The sequence below is a fragment of the Manacus vitellinus genome, unplaced genomic scaffold, assembly GCF_001715985.3.
Source record: "Manacus vitellinus isolate BGI_N305 unplaced genomic scaffold, ASM171598v3 scaffold_5_pilon, whole genome shotgun sequence".
Taxonomy (NCBI): domain Eukaryota; kingdom Metazoa; phylum Chordata; class Aves; order Passeriformes; family Pipridae; genus Manacus; species Manacus vitellinus.
Window position 1 is genome coordinate 33841784 of NW_021940682.1, and position 20192 is coordinate 33861975.

The 20192-nt window shown below is 37.4% G+C and overlaps 1 protein-coding gene across 6 annotated transcripts in view; it reads right to left on the minus strand.

Moving 5' to 3' along the window:
• Positions 1 to 216: 216 nt before the first annotated feature.
• The window catches only part of TBC1D30 (TBC1 domain family member 30), a 52220-nt gene continuing 32244 nt past the window's right edge, over positions 217 to 20192 (minus strand). For 3 of the 6 annotated variants that reach the window (XM_025895970.2, XM_025895973.2, XM_029963370.1), the window contains 10 exons: positions 19174 to 19299; positions 17901 to 18086; positions 15060 to 15228; positions 13440 to 13608; positions 10542 to 10647; positions 6221 to 6333; positions 5913 to 6052; positions 4037 to 4243; positions 3775 to 3831; positions 217 to 2523 (listed from right to left, as the gene is read on the minus strand). In XM_025895970.2, the coding sequence (XP_025751755.1) occupies positions 1742 to 2523; positions 3775 to 3831; positions 4037 to 4243; positions 5913 to 6052; positions 6221 to 6333; positions 10542 to 10647; positions 13440 to 13608; positions 15060 to 15228; positions 17901 to 18086; positions 19174 to 19299 (2055 nt within the window). In that variant the 3' untranslated portion in view covers positions 217 to 1741. The remainder of the gene's footprint in view (positions 2524 to 3774; positions 3832 to 4036; positions 4244 to 5912; positions 6053 to 6220; positions 6334 to 10541; positions 10648 to 13439; positions 13609 to 15059; positions 15229 to 17900; positions 18087 to 19173; positions 19300 to 20192) is intronic. The other 3 variants (XM_018080716.3, XM_029963371.1, XM_025895971.2) reach the window with 2 other exon arrangements.

Genomic DNA, 20192 nt, shown 5'->3' on the forward strand with positions numbered 1-20192 from the left:
TCAATGCAGAAACAATTCACATACAGTTCATGATCAGGGACTAAATTCTACATTATTTTAAATTTACTTAGCGCTAAAAGTAATCATTAGTGACAACACTACTATAACCCGGAAATAAGGCAGGGGCAAGATCTGATCTACATCTGTTTTATATTTATAGTGTTCATTCTTGAATATTGTTTTATATGCACACGCTTGCATAAAACAGCAAAATTGTTGTCCCCACAACAATGAACAGGGTATATTGTACAGCTTATAAGTTATGGTATACAGTAAAATTGATATCACATCCTACAGGTTATGGGATACATTAATAAATACACAATAATAAATTAATTTTCAAATTTAACAAAGACTTTAAAAAAGGAAGTAAGATATTACATACAATGGGGTTGATTCATCATTACAGCTTTTACTCCAGTTTCAAATTATGGCCCTTCCATGCTACAGAAAACTTGGAAGTAAGGTAATGAATCACAGTCAGTACACACAATTTAGCAGAGCTACAACATTTTAAGAGTAATCTGAATTTCTTGGAATTTGAGTGCTTGATTTTGCAACCCTGAAGTTGAATTATCCACATTTAGTTTCTCTGCCTGCCTCTGTAATATATATACATACACACACACACATATATATATGTATATATACACATACATAGTACTTGTCTTATGATATTCACCAGCTTTGCACTTTTTAATTTGGAAGTAAACATTCAGTTTATCACTTTGCCATTTCTCTTTCACACCAAAAAGGAACCAAGCCATGGAAGCCCGTGGGTCCATCCCATTAACATTCTGGCTGATGTGTTGGCTTCTAATGGGAAGCGGCACTCTAAGTATCTAATCACTCTATTTAAAGATTTTAAAACCCTAAACTACTTTGGAACATTCATATATTTTACCTACTGGTAAGCTGGCAATTATTATTTAACTACAAATCTAATCTAGATAATAGCTTTTAAATCCACTGAAGCCAAGATGTGCCATAATAATAATCATACAACTACACATATAGTTGTACCTAATTCCTAATTTTACAGTGCTGCAACTCTCCAGCAGTAAGTAACAGAAATTTATGTATGTATACATGTAACAGAAAAGGAGTAAATCAGTGTTGTGGATGGACTTATGTCTGCTATTCTCATGCTCACTGACTACATTTATATTAAAAACAGTATCAGCAGAGAATTGCTGTGGGAAGAGAAGCACAAAATGCTGCTTAAAGAACATCTGAAGCCAGATGTCATGAAGTGATACTTTTGATTGCTAGGACTGCTTGTGCTTCTGTTAAGTCATGGCTTCTTTGGCTCTCATGGAGCATGAGGATGAGGTCTAATGGGGAAGCTGCGTAACAGTCACGAAAACTGTTACACCCGTCTGCTGCACTGGACAATTTGTCCTTCCAGCTCAGAAAGACAGGAGGCAGCCATGGGGGGCTGAAGGGCTAAAGGCAGCTGGTGATTTAATATCTGAGTTAGATTTAAAGAAACAGCATGCTTTGCACTGCAAATTAATGTTTATTTTACACAGGACCATCAGAATTGACAATAGGGTGCCAGAGCACATTTTCACTAATCCATCCCATAACAACACAGGAACACAATTTTCAAAGACACCTATTTATGCATCTGGTAACCACTTTTGTCTCCATTACTTAAAGATTAGAAACACTCTGGGATACACATACACATGCATACATTAAAAAAAAAGGTAATACAATTTTTTTGTAGTTTTTGTATTCATCGTTTCCTGGTCCCACTGTTTCCACTGGTAGACTTATTGAAACTTCTGCTCATTTGTGGGAAGTGTACAGTTGGCGTTCTTTCAGTGGGGCCATACAGCCCTAAATTCCTGGCTGTAGCTGACTTTCGAAGAGGCTTGACACTGGGAAAAGGATTGAAGACTTGTGGCTTTGGGTTCCCAGGTTGGGGCAATTTAGCCAGGTTTCCACTGTCTCTGGATGAAGTGGAGGACTCTGATAAAGGTGGTTGGCTGGACTGACGGGGTGTTGACTCAGCATCGGTTTTGCTATCTGAGGTGAGTTCAAGTGCTTCCAGTTTTAGCTGAATCACTGCCATGTTTGTACTGCTGTCCACAGAGAGCTGCTCAGACAACTGCTGATCAGCTTTCTGAGTAGTCCTGTTATCCAAAGCACTTCCTTCTCTTTCTCCAAAGTCAGAATGTTCGGAATTCTCCTCCTTTGCACCAGGACTATTTGTTTTACAGCTCTCACTCTGCTCATCTATCAGTCCTACGGTATCCCCATAGCCCAGCTGGCCTTTGGCCCTAGCAATATTCTTCCGATGAACTCTTATGTGAGTGCGCCATGGAGAGTTCAGTTTTGTTTTAAGATCTTCTTGGGGAATGGGAGACATCTTCCCTGTAGCATGACTTGGGATGTGAATAACAGCATTTTTGAGAGACCTGTTATTCAGTTTCATCTTCTTTCCTAAAAGGAGGTGGTTTATCACCGGGGAATGGTTTACCTGAGAAGGGAGGAGGCTGGTAACTGGCCCCTTGTCTGAAAGAAAGCAATTAAAAGAAGCACAGTATTGTTAAAGAACAAAACAAATTAGTGTTCTAAGGATTAACCACGAAATTTTAAGCCTTTCTTGAGATATAGCAAAGGTTTGTAGGACTAAGTGCTTACTTAAAAAAAACAAACCCAAACTTAAAAATCATCACTGAATTTCACTAATGTCTTGGAGTTGAACACAAAGCTGTACCTTCTATGATAAAGATTTTCTGTTCTCCCTCCCTGCTTTGCACCTATGGGTAAGTCCTGAGCCAGAAAGACCATAAAAATAAATCATAAAAAAATTAGCTTCTTGATTTTTGGAATTGCACTTCTTCCAACTTTAAGAGGCAATTCAGTCTCCATACAAGGTCAATAAAATAAGCCTCTCCACGACGCTTGTGTGACTAGAGAATGAATCAAAGTACTTTTAATGGATAAACCATATCTTATTAAACCAGAGGAGTAGACTCAGAATTAGAAATTAGCTCAGAATTAGAAATTAGATGAAAGTTTGATTAAACTAGAAGCCCAGCCCTGCATCATGATCAGTAAGATTAGAAAGGTTTGTATTTGGAAGGTAAGGGTTGGCAATCCTTGGGAATCAACATTTTACTGTTTGCACTGTTTCTGTTGGATATAGCCTTTGTTCAAAGCAAATACTTCATTAATATTTTAAAAAAATTCCTTACAAATTATGTTAATGAAAAATTGTAGCTTCATGTATTGCAACGCTTCTACTAGCACAGGTTTAGACAATCCAGAATAGAAATAAAAGTTCTCCACAGTGACCTATTTGCATGGTTGAATGCTGATTTAGAAAGATGACACCCAAGTGGGGTAGAATGAGTGGAGTGGGCTGTGTTCAGCTTGCAGGCCCACTAAAACCATCAGCTGTGCTGTTCATGCCAACCTCTGCACTGTTGAGTCTGCCAATAAGGGAAACAGAGTCTGCAACCTGGCTTGCTAAGTCCAGGTTGACATCCAGCTCAGCCCTCAGAACAGTATCATTATAGCTAGGTAAACTGCCAGCCACAATGGAACACCTAAGCCTGTTCCTTGAGCTGCATAATTTGCCAGGCCCAGATAAATTCAGAGTTCAGATAATACAGACCACATGGTCTGAAGCATCCTCATCTCTCCATTTACTTTTTTTCAGTGCTTCAGTATGTCAATTCCAAGAGTGCCCAAGATTTAAAGTTTTTAATCAGAGAGATCAACACAATGCACCCAGATAGTAAAGACACTTCTAAATACCATTGTTCAGTTGGTCCCTGGGACCTAAAAAAATCCCAGGGTCATCATCTTCAGATCCTGACAAAAGAAGAAAAAACATCACCTTCTCATTTTCTGTCTGTATGAAGTCATACCCACTTTACTACTAATGTGCTATATATTCCATCAGTCTTTCTTGTTTTGTCTATTTGGTTAAATGTAAAAAACTATCATTTGCCTTGTCTCCACTGATGAAGCTAGCCAGCAATAAATCAGTAAATGAGGCATATTTCGATTATGTTACCTGCTCTGATATATACATGGTGAACCTGCTGTTGTTGCTTCTTCTTTATCCTGGAATATTGCTTTTTCAGTGCATTAATATCAGTGGTCATACGCTCCATCATCATGCTGTTAAAAGCAGCATGATAGTCGCTTCGGCAAGAGTCTATTGCTCCTGGACTTAACTCTGCAATGTTACTGGAACCGAGACTTTGTTCTTCATTCTGATCTGCACAAGGTGGGAATAAAGGGGAGGTGAAGAGTAAATTGGCCTACTCGAGAGTTCCAGATTATTTACAGGGGAATTCTGTATCTGATTCCTATCATCTTATTTACTGTATTCCTAAATTAAAAATTTATTATAATACGTACATTTAACTAAGCCGTGCTATTTACAATAAGTAGTATTACTACTGGTTAAGAATAGCAAGGGTTTGAGGGGAGGTTAAAGAGTACAAAAGTTGATTAACATGGCAATGCCAAGTTATAAGCACAGTTCTTCAAATATCCAAAAGTACATCAAACCATCACTGAAGTAATTCAGTAACTGATTATTAAAGACACTCAGCTGGTCAAAGAAGAGGCCAACAATGCAAGTTATAAAATACCTTACAGTCAAGCAGGCATGAGCTTAAACAACTGACCTAGTGATACCATCAAAAAGCATCAAGAAACAGTTACACCACCACAGGGTGAAAGCTGCTAGTAGTGACAAAAGGGATAGGTGCAGAGCAGCTGAGGGTCAGACAACTTCAGAGTGTCTCTAATCAACAGCTGCAGAGCAGCAGCAGCAGGGCAATTTATTTTCACAGCTGTTTCTGATGCACCACCAACCTGGCACTCCAGGGTCAGGGGGATAATTCTTTTCAAGGGATGTTTATTTGTCTTTGGTTTAGTTTGCAACAGTAGTTTGATGTTCTGACTAAGTGCTAGCTTGAAACAGCAGGTAGAGTCTTACAGTCCCTCCGGAAGGGAAAAACAAAAAACCACAGCAATCAAGAGGAAAATTGCAGCTCACAGGTCTCAGCAAAACGAAGACACAGGAACAAGGAAGTGTAATCAGAAAACAGCAACTGCTACATCAGTCTGGGCTTTTTTTGGTGTTAAGGTGGAGGTGAGTTGAGGATAAGTAACAATGGCCTCCCCCAGGATATTGTGAAATCACTGTTAATCCAGTACCATTTCAGAAAGGTTGCTACAAGTTAACAAATCATCTTTGCTTTTCTTGTATGGATCAGAACTTTGTTCTCCTTGTAGAGGAGGTATGCACAGGTATACATACAATTCTGTCAAGAAACTTTATTTCAATGTGGAGGGATTGGAAAAGTAGTGGCATTTTGTCAGAACATCCTAAACCATACCAATTTTTTTTAAAAAATGTGAATATATCAAAAAACCAAAACAATCTAAAGGTTGGACAAAAGGGCAGTGAAATGACCTGCAGAATTCACTCACTGTGAATACTAATACTAATACTGAGGTTCCAGTATTAGCCATGCATATATGAAAAAAGGTCAAGATCATTTATTATATGTACATTCTTCAGAAAATGCTGACTACTTGACTGCTGTCTTGGAAATATGCATGGATTTAGGGTGGACTGTTTTCCATGCTTTGGTTTTCTGTCGGTGGGCAACATTATGGGGTTGTTTTGTTAACCATTACTGTAGCCAAATCCTTAATTCACGCTGTCATTTACTGTATACCTACAGCCTTCCAACTCGACTTTGAGGACATCCTCAATGACTGCAGAGCATGTCATTTGGTACCTGCTGTAACCTCTATGTGCATATAAAACACATTTTCCATAGCAGCTTTCACAGAAGAAGGTACAGACAATTTCTGCAAGGCCATGCAGATTTAACCACATTTTCCAAAATTAACAAAATCACTTTTACCTTTCATCTGTTTTTGGTATTTTTGCAGCTCTGGTGCCAAAAACCCACTTAATGGTCCAAGACAGCCAATTGCATTTGCAATTGAGTCTTCATCATCTAAGTCATTCTCTTCATCACTGTCTCTGGTTCTGCCTAACCTTCTGTCAAATGAGAACATAAGAGAAGTTAAGAAAGAGACATTCTTAAATATGAACATTGCCAAACATCTTTATCTTCTTTAAGAGCATACAAGGGAGGGTGCCACGTGCCTTTTCAATTCTACATAAACAATAACCCTATATGACATAAGCAGTACATTTCAAACTTACCCTGAAAATGAAGTTGATTTTACTGCTGCAGGAAAAGGAGTAATGTTGTACGTGTATTTCTCCCTTAATTCTGCCAGTTGTGGGAAGGGAAACTGAGCCATGGTATAAACAGTCTGGGGGGGGGAAAAGCAGCTTTTAAAATTGTTGATTTAACAAACAGTCCCACAAAAGATTTCTCCATGAAAAGACTTTCAGAGTCTTGCAGGATTAAAGGATGCACATTCTTGCACATTCACGTGCTTAAGAAAACCGGTCGGGTTTTATGATTCAGTCAGTACTTCCTGCAAGACTCACTCACTAGAAAAAACCCAGAGCATGAACTGAAGTTTTGCCACTCCATTAAACTACAGTGCTACTGTGAAAGAAAAATATTCTCTAGGGCCTGAACAGTGATAGCCTGCCAGTCTAACAGACAAAGGCATTTTATGATCCGGAGAAAGACCTACCTCTGGCCCAACACTTCTGCCTGTTCATTTGATCTCCACCATACTTTCCTGTTTGTTTTTTTTTTCCATAAGTCTCAACTCTCTCCCTTCATAGAGAAGGAAGTTTGTATGGAATTTATTTCTACTCTTTATGCCTTTTCAGGTAACCTTTACAGAGGATAGTGAAACTATTGACTCCGAGTCCTCCACTTACTCCTTGTACCTACTGTTTTAGACTATGTTTTAGCTTTTGCTTGTCTCCACTCAGTGTATCTTCTAGATCCTCTACAATTTCTTTCATTTAGCATACACATTTTTAGCTTAATTATTTGTTATCAGATTATAACTGTAGGCCTTGCTTGCCACCTGACTAAGAGATCCACAAAACAAATTTTATGCTGATGCAAGTTCCACTGGAAATTAAAAAAATATTGTCAATCAACACCTGTGATATCCTCCCAGCAACATTTCAGTGTCAAAGTATTCTGTTTCTAGTTTGTACACAGCCTTGGAAGCCACTCGGTTAATTCTGGGGAAAACTGCGTCAGAGGGAATTGGCCTATATACACAAAGCATGATGCAGCCAAGCTTAGTATCTTATTTATGGTGACAGGGGACAGATTCTGGGAATAAGAAAAGAGACAAGGAAAAAAACCTCTATTTTCACCTTGAATCATTTTACAATTCTCTGCCTTACTCTAAAAATTCAAAGGCATCTACACCCTCAGCAGCACACCATACAGTAGGCTGCAGCTTCCAAAAGAGAGTAAGCTGTTTTGCAGCTCAAACACACTCATCTCAAACACACTCATCTCAAGAGCTCAAACACACTCATCTCAAGAGCTGACCAATGCTGGTTTAAGGCTCTTCTCTCTTTTCACTTTCATGAAAAAAACAAAACAAAAAGCAAATGTAAAAATAAGCCCAAAAGATAACACAAAAAGTGCTATTCAAGTAGGAAGTTAACAGTGAATACCACCAAATCAGGGTAACTATCTAGGGAGATAGTCTAAAATGCTAGAGTACCATAGAAGGATTAATTCCTGTTCCCCTCCATCCCAGTAAATACACAGGGATGCTTCTCTTTCTCCTGTTGGCTTCTCATCTCCTCTACACTTCAATGTTTCTGGGTGTACAAACTGAGTTAGTTTAGCTGCTTATAAAAATGCTTGCTTTCTGAGAAGGCATGAAATCATGGATTCAGTCTAGCACAGGCTGTTTAGAATATCTGCAGACACCTGGTGTACAGCCTTCTGTCTCCATTACAAACAGGCCAATAAAATTACATTACTGAATACTGTATTTAACTCCTACTCTTGAATAAATACGCTGTCTAGAATCTGATGTATAGCATTCACCTTTTATTTACCCAAACTGTTCAATCTGAAAAAAGAAGAAGCTGTAGGCTTGTCTCCTCCTCCAATCCCTCCACACTCTACTCAGTAAAACATTTTAATAACCCTTGCAACACAACGGCCAAATCTGCAAAAGCTTTAAGCCCTCAATCCAAGGTACATGTACTGCTTGCATAGGAGGGATAAACTTACAGCAACTATATATGCTGGTGGAGAGAATGAGGACAAGAGTCCTCTGACCTGCTTTAGACATCTGCTCTGTCAACACTTCCCTTGAAGGATCAGTTATCCCTCCCTCCTCTAACTCCCAAAGGAAACAAGCCTTTTAAAGCACAATTTGTTTCCCAGTGGTTGAGAAGTGCCTGTTAGTCTTCACTGGCTTAAGTGAGCCTGGACAAGTAGTTCAGATGCAAATGTAAGTATTATGCAAGTCTAAAGAAAAGCGAGATGATTGCCACTAGCAAGCTTTCCTGAAACACAAAGTGAAGGCAGAGCAGGATATTAGTCCTTTCCTGCAAGGCTACTAATCCTTGAGCCATCTTGTAAAAAGTATTAGATGTAAATTCATCATTCTGATTTTTATTAGAGGAAAAGAAAAAAAACTGAAAATAAAGCAGTCCAAACATTCGTCTCTGTCTGATTCTGCTGAAAAAGTTTAAAGAAATTTAAAAAGCAGTGTGTTCAAGCAGCCTAGGTGTTTTCATTAATGCAGTGATTCATATTTCTTAATTTTCTTCTCTAACCAGATAAATATGTGGTAGCATTCATCTATCCTGATGGGTAGATAGTAAACTCTTGTAGTGCCTATTTCTCTCCACTTATGGTAAAGAGGGCCTAGAGTGAAGACCTCAGAGATGGTTACACTGCCAATGTCTGCCTTTGACTTGAAGAATGTTATCAAATTATATTGTGGTCTCCTCAACTAAGAGGACACACAAAACCCAAACACATTTCTTCTCTATGGACAAAACTTCAACCTGCCACACCCTCCATATCAATGGCAATGCCTTCCTACCTTAGCATTCCTGTCGGTGTCACAAAATATACACATATGCTATGAATACACACATACTTTGCACCAAGTACTCATTTTTTGCTGAAGCACAAAAAGACTGCTAATTTAGTGTACCTGTAATTGCAACAGTTAAAAAACAAAAACGATCCTTCCGTCCCAACAACTAGTAAGTTCACTATGCCCTATTTTCTACTACACACAACTGCAAAGAAAGAAATCCACACTGAGCCACTGAAGTCCACTTTTCCCAAGAATATTCTTTGTCACAAATATCACATCTTGATTTTGTACCACACTGGAGACCAGGAACTGAAACACAATGAATATGAGAAGGCTTCAGCTTGTACTGCTCTTCTCACAGATCCTCAATATCTGAACCGCCTTGAGAGGAACCTGAACACTCCTTTTAAAAAGCATGTGAGTAGCTCTGACCAGCTGCATTTCCATTTTTGAAGCAAAACAAAGCCACAACGCCCACCTCTCCCATTCCTAGAGCTTTCTCATCAGACAAAAGAACAATAACCAAAATAATAAATCTGAAAATAATCCTTTACACTTCGGGGTAGTACTTTACCAGACTAGGGAAGTGTATTATCCCAGACAGTAAGTTTTGCTTCCAATAACAGGTAACAGAAGTCACCTGCTAACTACTGTTATTAAACTCATGCAACTTCATAGGCCAACATTTTTCCTTCCTCAAGGTAGGTACAAAATTTCAGGTTTATTATTTGCTCTGTACTTGCACCCATTAAATCACAATGCTCTAACTCATCAAAAGGAAAGTTCTAGGAGTGTAGCATGAAATCTTCATAAAACATCTAAGTAAACAACACCTTAAAGATATCACAAGAATAAGTGTAACCATGAATAAATAAATTTTATCTGCGATATTAAAGGCTCTTTATTTTTCCAGAACAATGTGGATCTTCGTTCTCATACAATGATGTATGCTATGAAAACTCAGGGACTGCAATTATCTACAAATGTCTTTGTTTATAGTTCACTAATGACTGTTCATGGCCTTTCACTTTTTTTTAAATCATGAAGGATTTTTTATTCCCTTTTCACTGCATAAACTCTTGCTTCCCACAGTGTCTGCAGAATGAAAAGCACACAGTGTAATAAACAACTGACCAAAACATCAAAATAAGACAAAAGAACACCCTAAAAATGATGACTACTAAAAGATTCTATATCTCACTTTTGTAAATCAAATTTTATTGTACTTTATTGGATTTTTATAATTGGGCATTATAGCACAACAAACTTTCAGATGTAAACATAGAACCAATTTTTATCAAATGAAGTCTAGTGGTTCTCTATATTTAATGCATAAAATAAGAGCTTTAACTGCAGGTCATCTATTTGTTTCATTAGTGTGCCAGCTCAAACCAGTTATCTGAAACTTTTATTCTCGGGAGAGTTTAGGTTTCTGCAGTATCTGAACAAAAATGTAATTTGTTGGGAGTCAACATCTGAAGGATGACACAAAACCCACAAACTATAATTATATCACAATTACTCACCTGCATAAGTTCATTGCTGTCAATCAGACTGTCTTCAAGCATCTCCTGGGTCAGCTTGCCCATGGTACTGTAAAACTCATCTGCAGTTTCACAACACTCTATTTGCCTACATCAGAATACATGTTGGTTTTTATTTTACTTTTACATATGATTATATGTAAACCAAACCTGCTTTTTATCATTATAAAATACACATTTCCATTAGTCAGCCTAACTTTTAAGTTTATTTGCAATCCTGCTTAGACTTCCATATAATAAAATTGCACACATGACATTGGAAAAGCTGGTGCAGTAAAAAAAAAGGACGTACTGAGTACACCTTACTGTCCTGACTGCTCATGATAAGGTATTTATGTATGTCCAGACAGGCTATTCTTCTGTCCCTTTCACTTCTACAACACAAGAATCAGTAAATCCTGTCTCCTATTAGCACAAGGGCATTCTCTCATCGGCCCAAAAAGGGAGCATAAGGATTTCTTGACTGCCTCATCACCCATTCTTCACCATGCACCAGATGGCAAATTCACTGGTTGAACTCTCTTTTTGTCAGACAGGAACATATTCTCTGGCCAGAAACCATTCCTGTGGAATAAATTAAGTATAGGTGTATATATACATGTCATTGTGTTCAAAAAGAACTAATGCAGAATGAAGGAAAATTCCCTCATCATATTTGCAAATCCTATTTCTAAATTAAAGATGCCAAGTTTTTTGTTTTGCCTTTTTGTTTGTCTGCTTTCTAGTGTGTTTTTATTCGTCTTGGGGGTTTTTCTTGACAGGGAGAGGAGTCAATTGGTTGAGGTTTTTCCCCCAAAGTCTTCTTTAAATCTCTAAAAACACAGAATCACCCACAGTGTCTGCTAGAGGAAGAGAAATATGAGTAATATGCTTTCATGAGTTGGTGTTCTACATATGTTAAGGGTCAGCCGCTAAAAATCTCTCCTGTCAAGCGAAAAATTTGTTTTACTTCTATCCCAAAGAACTGCATTGATGGCTACATACCGTAGCTGCTCCTCTCAAATACAGCTACTGGAATGATGACAAAAATACAGTGCCATTTTTCTTGAGCTTTAGAAGAGGACGCTTCCTTGATCCTCAGCCTCTGTTCAGAACAACCATTGAACTGTGAAACTCCTACTGAAATCTTAACATATTTTAGTTAAAATAATGATTACGTAGCTAAAAAAAAAATTAAAAAATTAATATGGTATGTAGCCAATTATCACAAACTTACTGCTTACCTTCCCCGATACCTTCTCTCTCTCATGACCTCCACATACTGCACCTATTCCCCTGCATCTATTTTTAACTTCCCTGTTCTTTCAGCCTCCCTCAAAACAGAAGTACAACTGAGCCACCAACATCTTTAAAATGCACTTCTCACTACATTTTCATTTCTAGAACCAGTCTTGAAAACTATGAACATCATGAGTCAACAATCATTATTTCAGGCCCCACTTCTTTAAATCTCCCCTGTTCTATTTCCAATGGTGGACAAAGAGAAACAAAAAACCCACAATCTTCTCCGAGCAAAAACATAATGCCCAGTTTTTCACCAGACCTTCTCCCATTCACCATAAACAACAGTTACAAAATGTGCAGTCTGATCAGCTTAGTCTTTTGGACATATTCTTATAGATTTCTTGATTGTTTTTATTTCCATTTTTTAAAACATCTTAAATTTTTCTTCAAGCTTTACAGTAAAATCTTCAAAGCAGTAACTTCCTTTTTTATCATGGGTTGTAACACTCACAGTTACAGCTTTTAAGTGCACAGAGACTCACTGCAATAGGACCTTTTGTCTAAAGCCCTATGTGACTACATACAGCTTAATCCTAAAGCAAATGATTTGTGCAAGTTTCATTTATGAACTCATTAAAAATGCTCTCAGGAAATTATTATTACAATTATTATTCTTCAGATTAAAAATTAAATGTACTAAGCAAAGCCTCTTACAATGCTACTGGCTTGCAGTGCTAATTTATTCAGTAAGAAAAATGAAGCAAAACCTCCAAGAACAGAGCCGAACATAAATCCCAGTGTTTCGGTCTCAGGGAAAAAAGGAAGGTGAGTGTTAAAAGGCATCATAAGGAAAATTTGAGGCAGCTGCTGATGCCAGCTGAAAAATGTTTCCAGCTGAACTAACATCTGCTTGACCTGTCAGAGCTCACACCTCCCACTGAAGCCAGCGACAAAACTCATTTCTCTGGGAGCACTGTAAACTCTCTGGAATGCAAATATTTGCTGTGACAACAGAGAAGTTTAGAAGAACTAACCATCTCTTGTGTTTTGGCCATGTGGTGAGTTTCCAAGACCTTAAAGGACTATGACAGAAACTTGGCTCAAACGTGCTTAAAAGCAGGGAATTTCAGGAAAATTTGTTTTCAGTCCTTAACAGAAAAGACCTGTGTCCCACTAAGTCATTCCCTTAGTAACACTGAACTGTTTTATTGGGCGTAGCAAATGGGTTCAAATCCCTATGTCTCCTTAAGTGAAAAAAAGAGAATTAACATCTCCAGGTACCCAACAAAGTTAGTTAGTCACCCTCAAGTCTCTGTGTGTGTTTTTCCAGAGAGTATTTACCAGTTCCTTCAGAAGTTTATGTTCTGGAAAGTCCAACTAACCTTTTAGCACAGCATGAAGACATTATACACAGACAACTCAAACAACTGGAGACATTTCCTGCAGCAAAGGTTGGTTATCATGCCCATTCTGATATGATGTCAGAATAATGTGTTTTTGGGAAACCATAGAGGTCCTTTGTGCAGCTTTTTCAAAACAAAATCATTCTCCTGAAAGATTCCATATTGTTTAGAATTGAGAACAGGCTCTTTGGGAAAATAAAAGTTACACGCGGCTCATACCAAAAAGAAAGATCACATAAAAATGACCACTTACTCTCCGAGCTTTGCCCAGATAGCCAAAGCTACTCTCAGGATAATTTCAGAGCCTTCAAAGAATACTGAATCCCAGATCTTCAGAACTGTATGGTTAGGCAGACAAGTGGCAAAGAGTGTCAGAAACCACTGCATTGTGAAAACATTTGTAAGTGGGGGTTCGTAGCCTCCTGAAGTTAAAAAAAAAAAAAAAAACCAAACAAAAAACTTGAAATACTACAATTTACTATTATTTTACAAGAAGTATAAACTGCACTCTCAAATCCACCAGACATTCTAGTACCTCTGTCATTACTCAAAACTTACTTAGTCTGCAGCTGTCCAAAGATAAGCTGAGAAAAGCAATGGAAAAATGACACAGTCACCTTTCATTCTGCTGCTGCAAAAACTAAGCAGCAACACTGGGTTTGGACTGTAAACCCTGGAATAAGCTACAACACTTTTTTTCCCTTGTATCAGAAAGATTGCTTGTCTTTCCCAGAAGCCATATGAAATAAAAACATTTATTAAAAAGAAAACTAAAAACTAAACAAACAAAACCAACCAAACAAGAAACCCAAAACAACAACAACAACAAAAAAAACCCCCATCAATTCCCCAATCCCCCCATCAATGCATCAAAAAAACATTTTCTGCATTTCTTCAGCAATTGACAGCATAAGTCTTTATCTACATGATGGTGAAGATGACTGTCTGTGTAAAGTCTTATGCATAATTTTAATATCCTCATGCACTTGTTAAGTTTCAAACAAGATGCAGTATTTCAGCCTGAAACTCTGAAGTTTTGCTTTCTTATTATGCTCAGAGTACCCTTTGTGCATCCCAGTATTAACTGGTGCGCTGAAGGCCACAACCAGAGAGGCTGGCCCGTGAAAACACTTTCAAACAGCAAATACTTCCTTGATACCCTTTCTTTGTCTTTTATAGTTTGGACATAGCCACATGGAACATAGTAGCAGATCTTTTCTAAGATGTAACTCAGGGTGCACTTAGCTTCCTGACTGAAAAAGAAACCCAACCAATTAACAAAGAAACCAAAACATGATTCCCAAAACACTCCCAAATAAAAAAACTGAAAGTCTGGAGGGAATGCTACACCAGTAAAAAAAAAAATCACAGTGAAAAGCCAGTTTCCAGGTAGCAACCCAAGACATACTTCTCAGTTTTGCAGCTGTGTATTGCTAAGCATCTAGGTGAAGAAATACTAACCTACCCCCACTGGCTCTCCCACTGTAAATCTTCCCAGAATAGCTATGTAAGCCAGCAGCTACAAGGAGCAATAGTAGGACAGGTGTTTTGAGCTAAGGCAAGAAATTACCTTTTCAACATAGCCCTTGTACTAAACTATGTGTTAGTGTTGTCACTCCATGCATTATATAGTCTTATCAACACAATTCTGTTTGCATGTAGTGGTGGGACCAAATTATTTCCCCTTTTTTTTTTCCTGAAAGCACCACCTATTTATGTTAAGGTTATCAATAATTGAAACCATCATGTTTCACCTTAACAATTTAAAATATATTCTAAGCAATAAGCTCATGTAAACAAACTGTACTTTTAAACCAGTGCTCAGATGAAACAATAGCAAGACAGAGTTAATAGCATTTTCTGTTGAACATACCTCCACTTTCTCTGTTAGCAGCTCTTTGCAAGGTGTCTAAGTGCTGGGACAGTTCAGGAAGCTTCATTTGTAAAAGATCTCGGAAAACAGCCATATCCACAGAGAGAGCACGGAGATTATTGACAAAGTAGCTATCAGGAAGCACCTTATCAATCAGGTAAATCATGATCTGTGGGAAAATGAAAGATCATCATGTAAGACTTACAGAGCCAGTTATTTTCTAGGAATAACATAAAAATAAAACCAGAGAATTTGCAAGTTCTCTTCACTAAAGAATAGCTCAGAGCCAGTGACAATACATGCCTCTGGCACCTCCATTTATATGGGGAGAAAACATTATCATTTTAAGCATCTACAAGTACTCCTAAGTATTCACAAGCAATCAAAATGCAAAGGCCTCTAAAGGCTGCCCAGAATTTATGAACCGTGAATGACTGAAATCAGTGTCACACTAAGCTATGCCCAAATTGGCAGCATTAATTAAATCAAAGGCAACTTTTAGCACTTTTGATGTTGGATGTGTTTATGACATTCTCCACACTGTGGGACAGTTTCAGGGTCCCTTCTCTGGTTAACTGCCACAGCTAAAAGACTGATTGTCCAAATCACCTCTTTTCCCTCCCCAGAATGCAAGATACTGTTCTTTAAAAAGAGATTCTTCATATATTTTACTGTGATGTGTTACCATGCACTTGTAAAAATATGCTTTATTTTGTTCAGATATATTTCAACCAATGGAAGAATAATTTATTAAAGCAACATTAACTTACAACTATGCTATTTCTGCTTTCATTGACTACTTATGACATAAGCCATAAAGAAACCAGTTTATAAAGGCTTTTGCCCCCTTCCCACTGAATCATATTACCTAACAGATCTCAGACATATGAAAGTATAGAAAAGAACAGAAATCTTTTTTTCAACACTTACTTCAACAGAACTTCATTCTGTTTCATCAACATGCAAATTGCTTTGAGAATGCTTTTTTAAAAAGCAGATTCATGTTTGCAATAGATATTTGCAATAGATATTTTCTTCATTACACATCTCTACATATTTATTTTTATTATTTGACTCTGTAATATTTCCCCACAATAATGTGCAAGAAAAAATATTTTTTAAGTTTCAGTATCTATGAGACTCATATGCACACTTTGATAGCTTCTACACATGCAAGTTGTGATTTTCTTGCTTACCCTAATTTCTCTAGGCTAACTTTAAGGCAATTCCAGGGATTTAACTTAAACATGCTTACCTTAACTAGTGAAGGCTCAAGCATCACTGGCTCAAGCATCAAGCATTCACTGAAGCTACCACCTTGGGTCCTATGCTGTTAAAGCCTCATGGTGTCAGTAGTACCTGCCATTTCCCAGCCTCTGGAAGACGCTTCCCACAGAGCTTTTGTTTGTAATGTCCTTCCCAGAAATGGGACCTGACTGGCAAGCCCTGAGAATGCCCTTACTCCTTTAACTCCTAGACTCTACAATAATTCAAACATAGTTACTCCATAGCTCCAGTCCTGAGGGCACCTTTATAGGCAGCAGCATCTGTAGCTGTTCTGAAGTCACTCATTGCTTGGTTTAGGTGGCAGTGACTACACCAAAACAGTCACATACTAACTCCCAATTATTTTCTACTCCTCCCCCCGCACCCCCAGTTCCTTCCTCCTTTTTCCCTCTCTCTTCTGGGAAAATTCCAATCCTGCAAAGCCCACACACTAAGTTTGGAGAAGAAACGACTATTTTTCATTCTTGTTTTTATCAGGTAAGACCTGTTTCAGTGCAAACAGCCTTCAGTGCTTTATATCCCTGGGGCAGTCTGGCACCATTCCATTGTCTCCTTCCCACAAGGAGCCCAATACCACTCACAATAAAAGACAATACAATAACATAAGGATGCACACAGTTCTTATAATGAATTGGGACTTCATAAACCTCAGGTGATCCTATTTCCTATATCACCGTAATGCGTTTTTGATATAAAGTAGGTATATCATGGTATTTTCTTCCTATTACAGGCAGCTCTCTAGAATGCAGGAACAAATACCAGCTATCTGAACTCTACTACCACAAGCTTTAAATTTTAGGAGCTCTGAGTGAATTTAAATACTTATAAAATTTAAATCATTGCCTAAGGCAAACAGCTCAGTATCTCAAGACTCATAGTTATCTTTTACTAATCTGACCCCCAACTCACACACGAGTTTACTTCAGGAAATTTGCACATAACCTTGGCAAACCTTAAACCACTTCCTAGTTTAAAATAAACTGTACTTCCATTTTCTGACATACTATAAATCTCATAAAGTTTTCTTTTAATTAGAATAAAAATGGCCTAAGAAAATAAACCACTGTATGACTAAGATAGCCCAGAAATCAGTTTCAAGGTGATTTACTTGCCTTTTAGATATGTAATGTTTTCCTAGGATTTGCTTTAAAATATAGCAGATTTATTAACTGCCTCGCATGCCACACAAGAGGTTGATATTAGAATTTTAAAGTTTCAGCTACCTATGATGTCTGCAAGCAGACCTGGGAGTATGGAATAAGATATTTTGAAGCAAGTAGCAGTGTTGCCATTTATTTTTATTAATTATTATTTAATTAATTTTTATTATTTTATTACAGCCAAACCCTCATTTGTTTCTGTTGGAAAAAAAATTAACAGTGATAACATTCAAACTGTTCGTTTCAAATAGGATAAAAAAAACCTGCAGATACAAACTGGTTAACTCCTTCAAGTGCTGCTCTTTTAGGCTGACTACAAAATTCATCTACTGGCTTATTCTGAAGTTCACTAATTAAAAGCAATCTTCAACACTGAAAAAAACATTTTACTTACTTTCAGGGCATCCCCTTCATTGCCCTCCATTACTTCCAGAATAAGTGCAGCTAGTATGTTAAATCCTTGACAATAGCCAACAGATTTGTTCCACCTGGCATAAGCCAGCAAAACACGCTTTAATACCACTCGATCTTGCTCTGCCTCCTGGCCGCAGTAAGAACTGCAACCAGTTCGGTGAAGGTCCTTTAAAGAAAAAACAAACAAACCAAACAAGGACAGACAAGATGTGTATTCCTTTAGTTCTCCTGCTTATCCCAGTTTTCCTTCCACCTCTGCCCTCCCAATACCTACTCTCAAAGTTGATGGCAATGCTTCTTGTTTAATCTGTAAACCTTTAGCCAAGAGAAATAGTTTCAGCAAGCTCTGAAGTAAACAAGTTACCTAAAAGATGTTCATGCAAAGTTGTCACAGAAGATATTAACAGATCTCTGGGTTTCAAAGAGGCAAGACATAACAGCTGCTTAATTGAACAAAAAAGAGCAGCTGTTTTTATCAAAGTATAAAAGAAGTACTGGGTAACTAAGTTTTCAAAACAAAAATCAGAAATCGTGTCCTTGAGATTTAAGCGATTTATAAGTGAAAGGCAAAACACCTCCTACAATGTTTAATATTTAGTAAGTATTATCTATAAGTTTAAACTACCAAGTACAGACAACAACTGTAATAATCAGGAACAAAAAGTATCTTGCTTCATGTACTCTAATTAGGGCGACTGTAGAACACAATCTCTCCCAAACAGAGTAATACTCCCTAAATAGGTAAACAGACTAATATTTAAATCACTGCAGCAATAAAAGTCTCTTAAGCTCTTCCCTAAAACTGCCATCTGCTTTAAATATTAAACATCCATTAGCTGAGAAATATATACGGACAAGCATGTTTCACTCCTGTAAGATAACTGAAAAACATTCAATTGCTATATTATGAAATACTATACTTTTGAATCTCAAATTTTTGTGTTTATTTAGCAAGAAAGAAAAAAACCATTTATGTTTCTTTGTCTCCATTAAACTCCAGTACCTCTTTCAAAATTAAAAAAAAGTAAAAATTGAGGAAAAAAGATCATTAATAGCCATTTTTTTCTCAGCTGACACTAACAAGACTAGTGCAGAAGGCCCAAAGCAGCCAAAAACAAAATTTTTTTTGGTGGGCCAAAGGGAATTAAGATGTAATTTTTGCCAAAGCAGTTGCAGAGAAGAAAATAAAACCAAATTCAAATTTCAACTTTTCACTAAAAAAAACCACCAACAACAAATTAATTACTGGCTACCTTTACTATCTGGATGCCCATAGAGTCATCATCAGGATTACTTCTTTCATTGAATGTGAAACGCATGGTTTTGTCCCAGTCAATTGCTATACTGTGTAAGTACTGATCAGCTAGGGTCAGCCAAACCTAGAAATACACAAAGAAAGTCAACAAAATTAATTATTTCTTGGATTAAAATATAAAGTTTTGATATATATTGTTAGATTAACCTCATCAGCTTCACCCATATGTGATCTCCTTGAAATACACAGAAGATGACTATATCTACAACAATTTTTGCACCATTAAAATAATACCTTGATCCCTAAATCAGAAAGGAAGGAAAAGTTCAGCATTAAGTGTCCAGATCTGTGAACTGCTTACAAAGATGTAAGTCCACTGTCAGACACTGAAATCACAGGGGCCCTCTATGATGGAAGCACAAGGCAAGAACCCTCTTTTTCAGTTCAGCCTTTCTATCCTCATAACCTACAAGGAGTTTTACAAAAGGGTAACACTGCTGCTGATTTTCCTCAAACTCAACCATGGATACATCTCCTGGAAACTCCACAAAAGAAATCTAAAGGTGCTAGTGCTTCTCTTTACCAGAATTCTCTTTCGATCAACTTTGCAGAAGAAACAGTATCTAATATTAACCATTGGGGATTGATCTAAAGGCATCACTTGGATCAGAGTAACTTACTCTTACAAGAGGGCTTCCTAACCTGTTGGTGCTACAGGGAATTCTGAAACAAACAATTTGACTATTTTGAAAGCCTAATAATTGCCAGAACAGATTTATGCATGTGTACCTATGACAAAGGCTGGACCGTTATTAAAGATTTGAAAAATTCCTGAAACATGAAAGACACATGACAAATCATACAACGACAACAAGTAACAACAAAGGATCTTTCTCCAGGTAACTGAAAGATATCATGAAAGCAAATTGATCAAGTTTTATATCAGCCATTAATTCACTCAAGTGAGAAAAGCAATTTAGACACTTCCCACAGATTTAAACACTTAGCTGCATGATG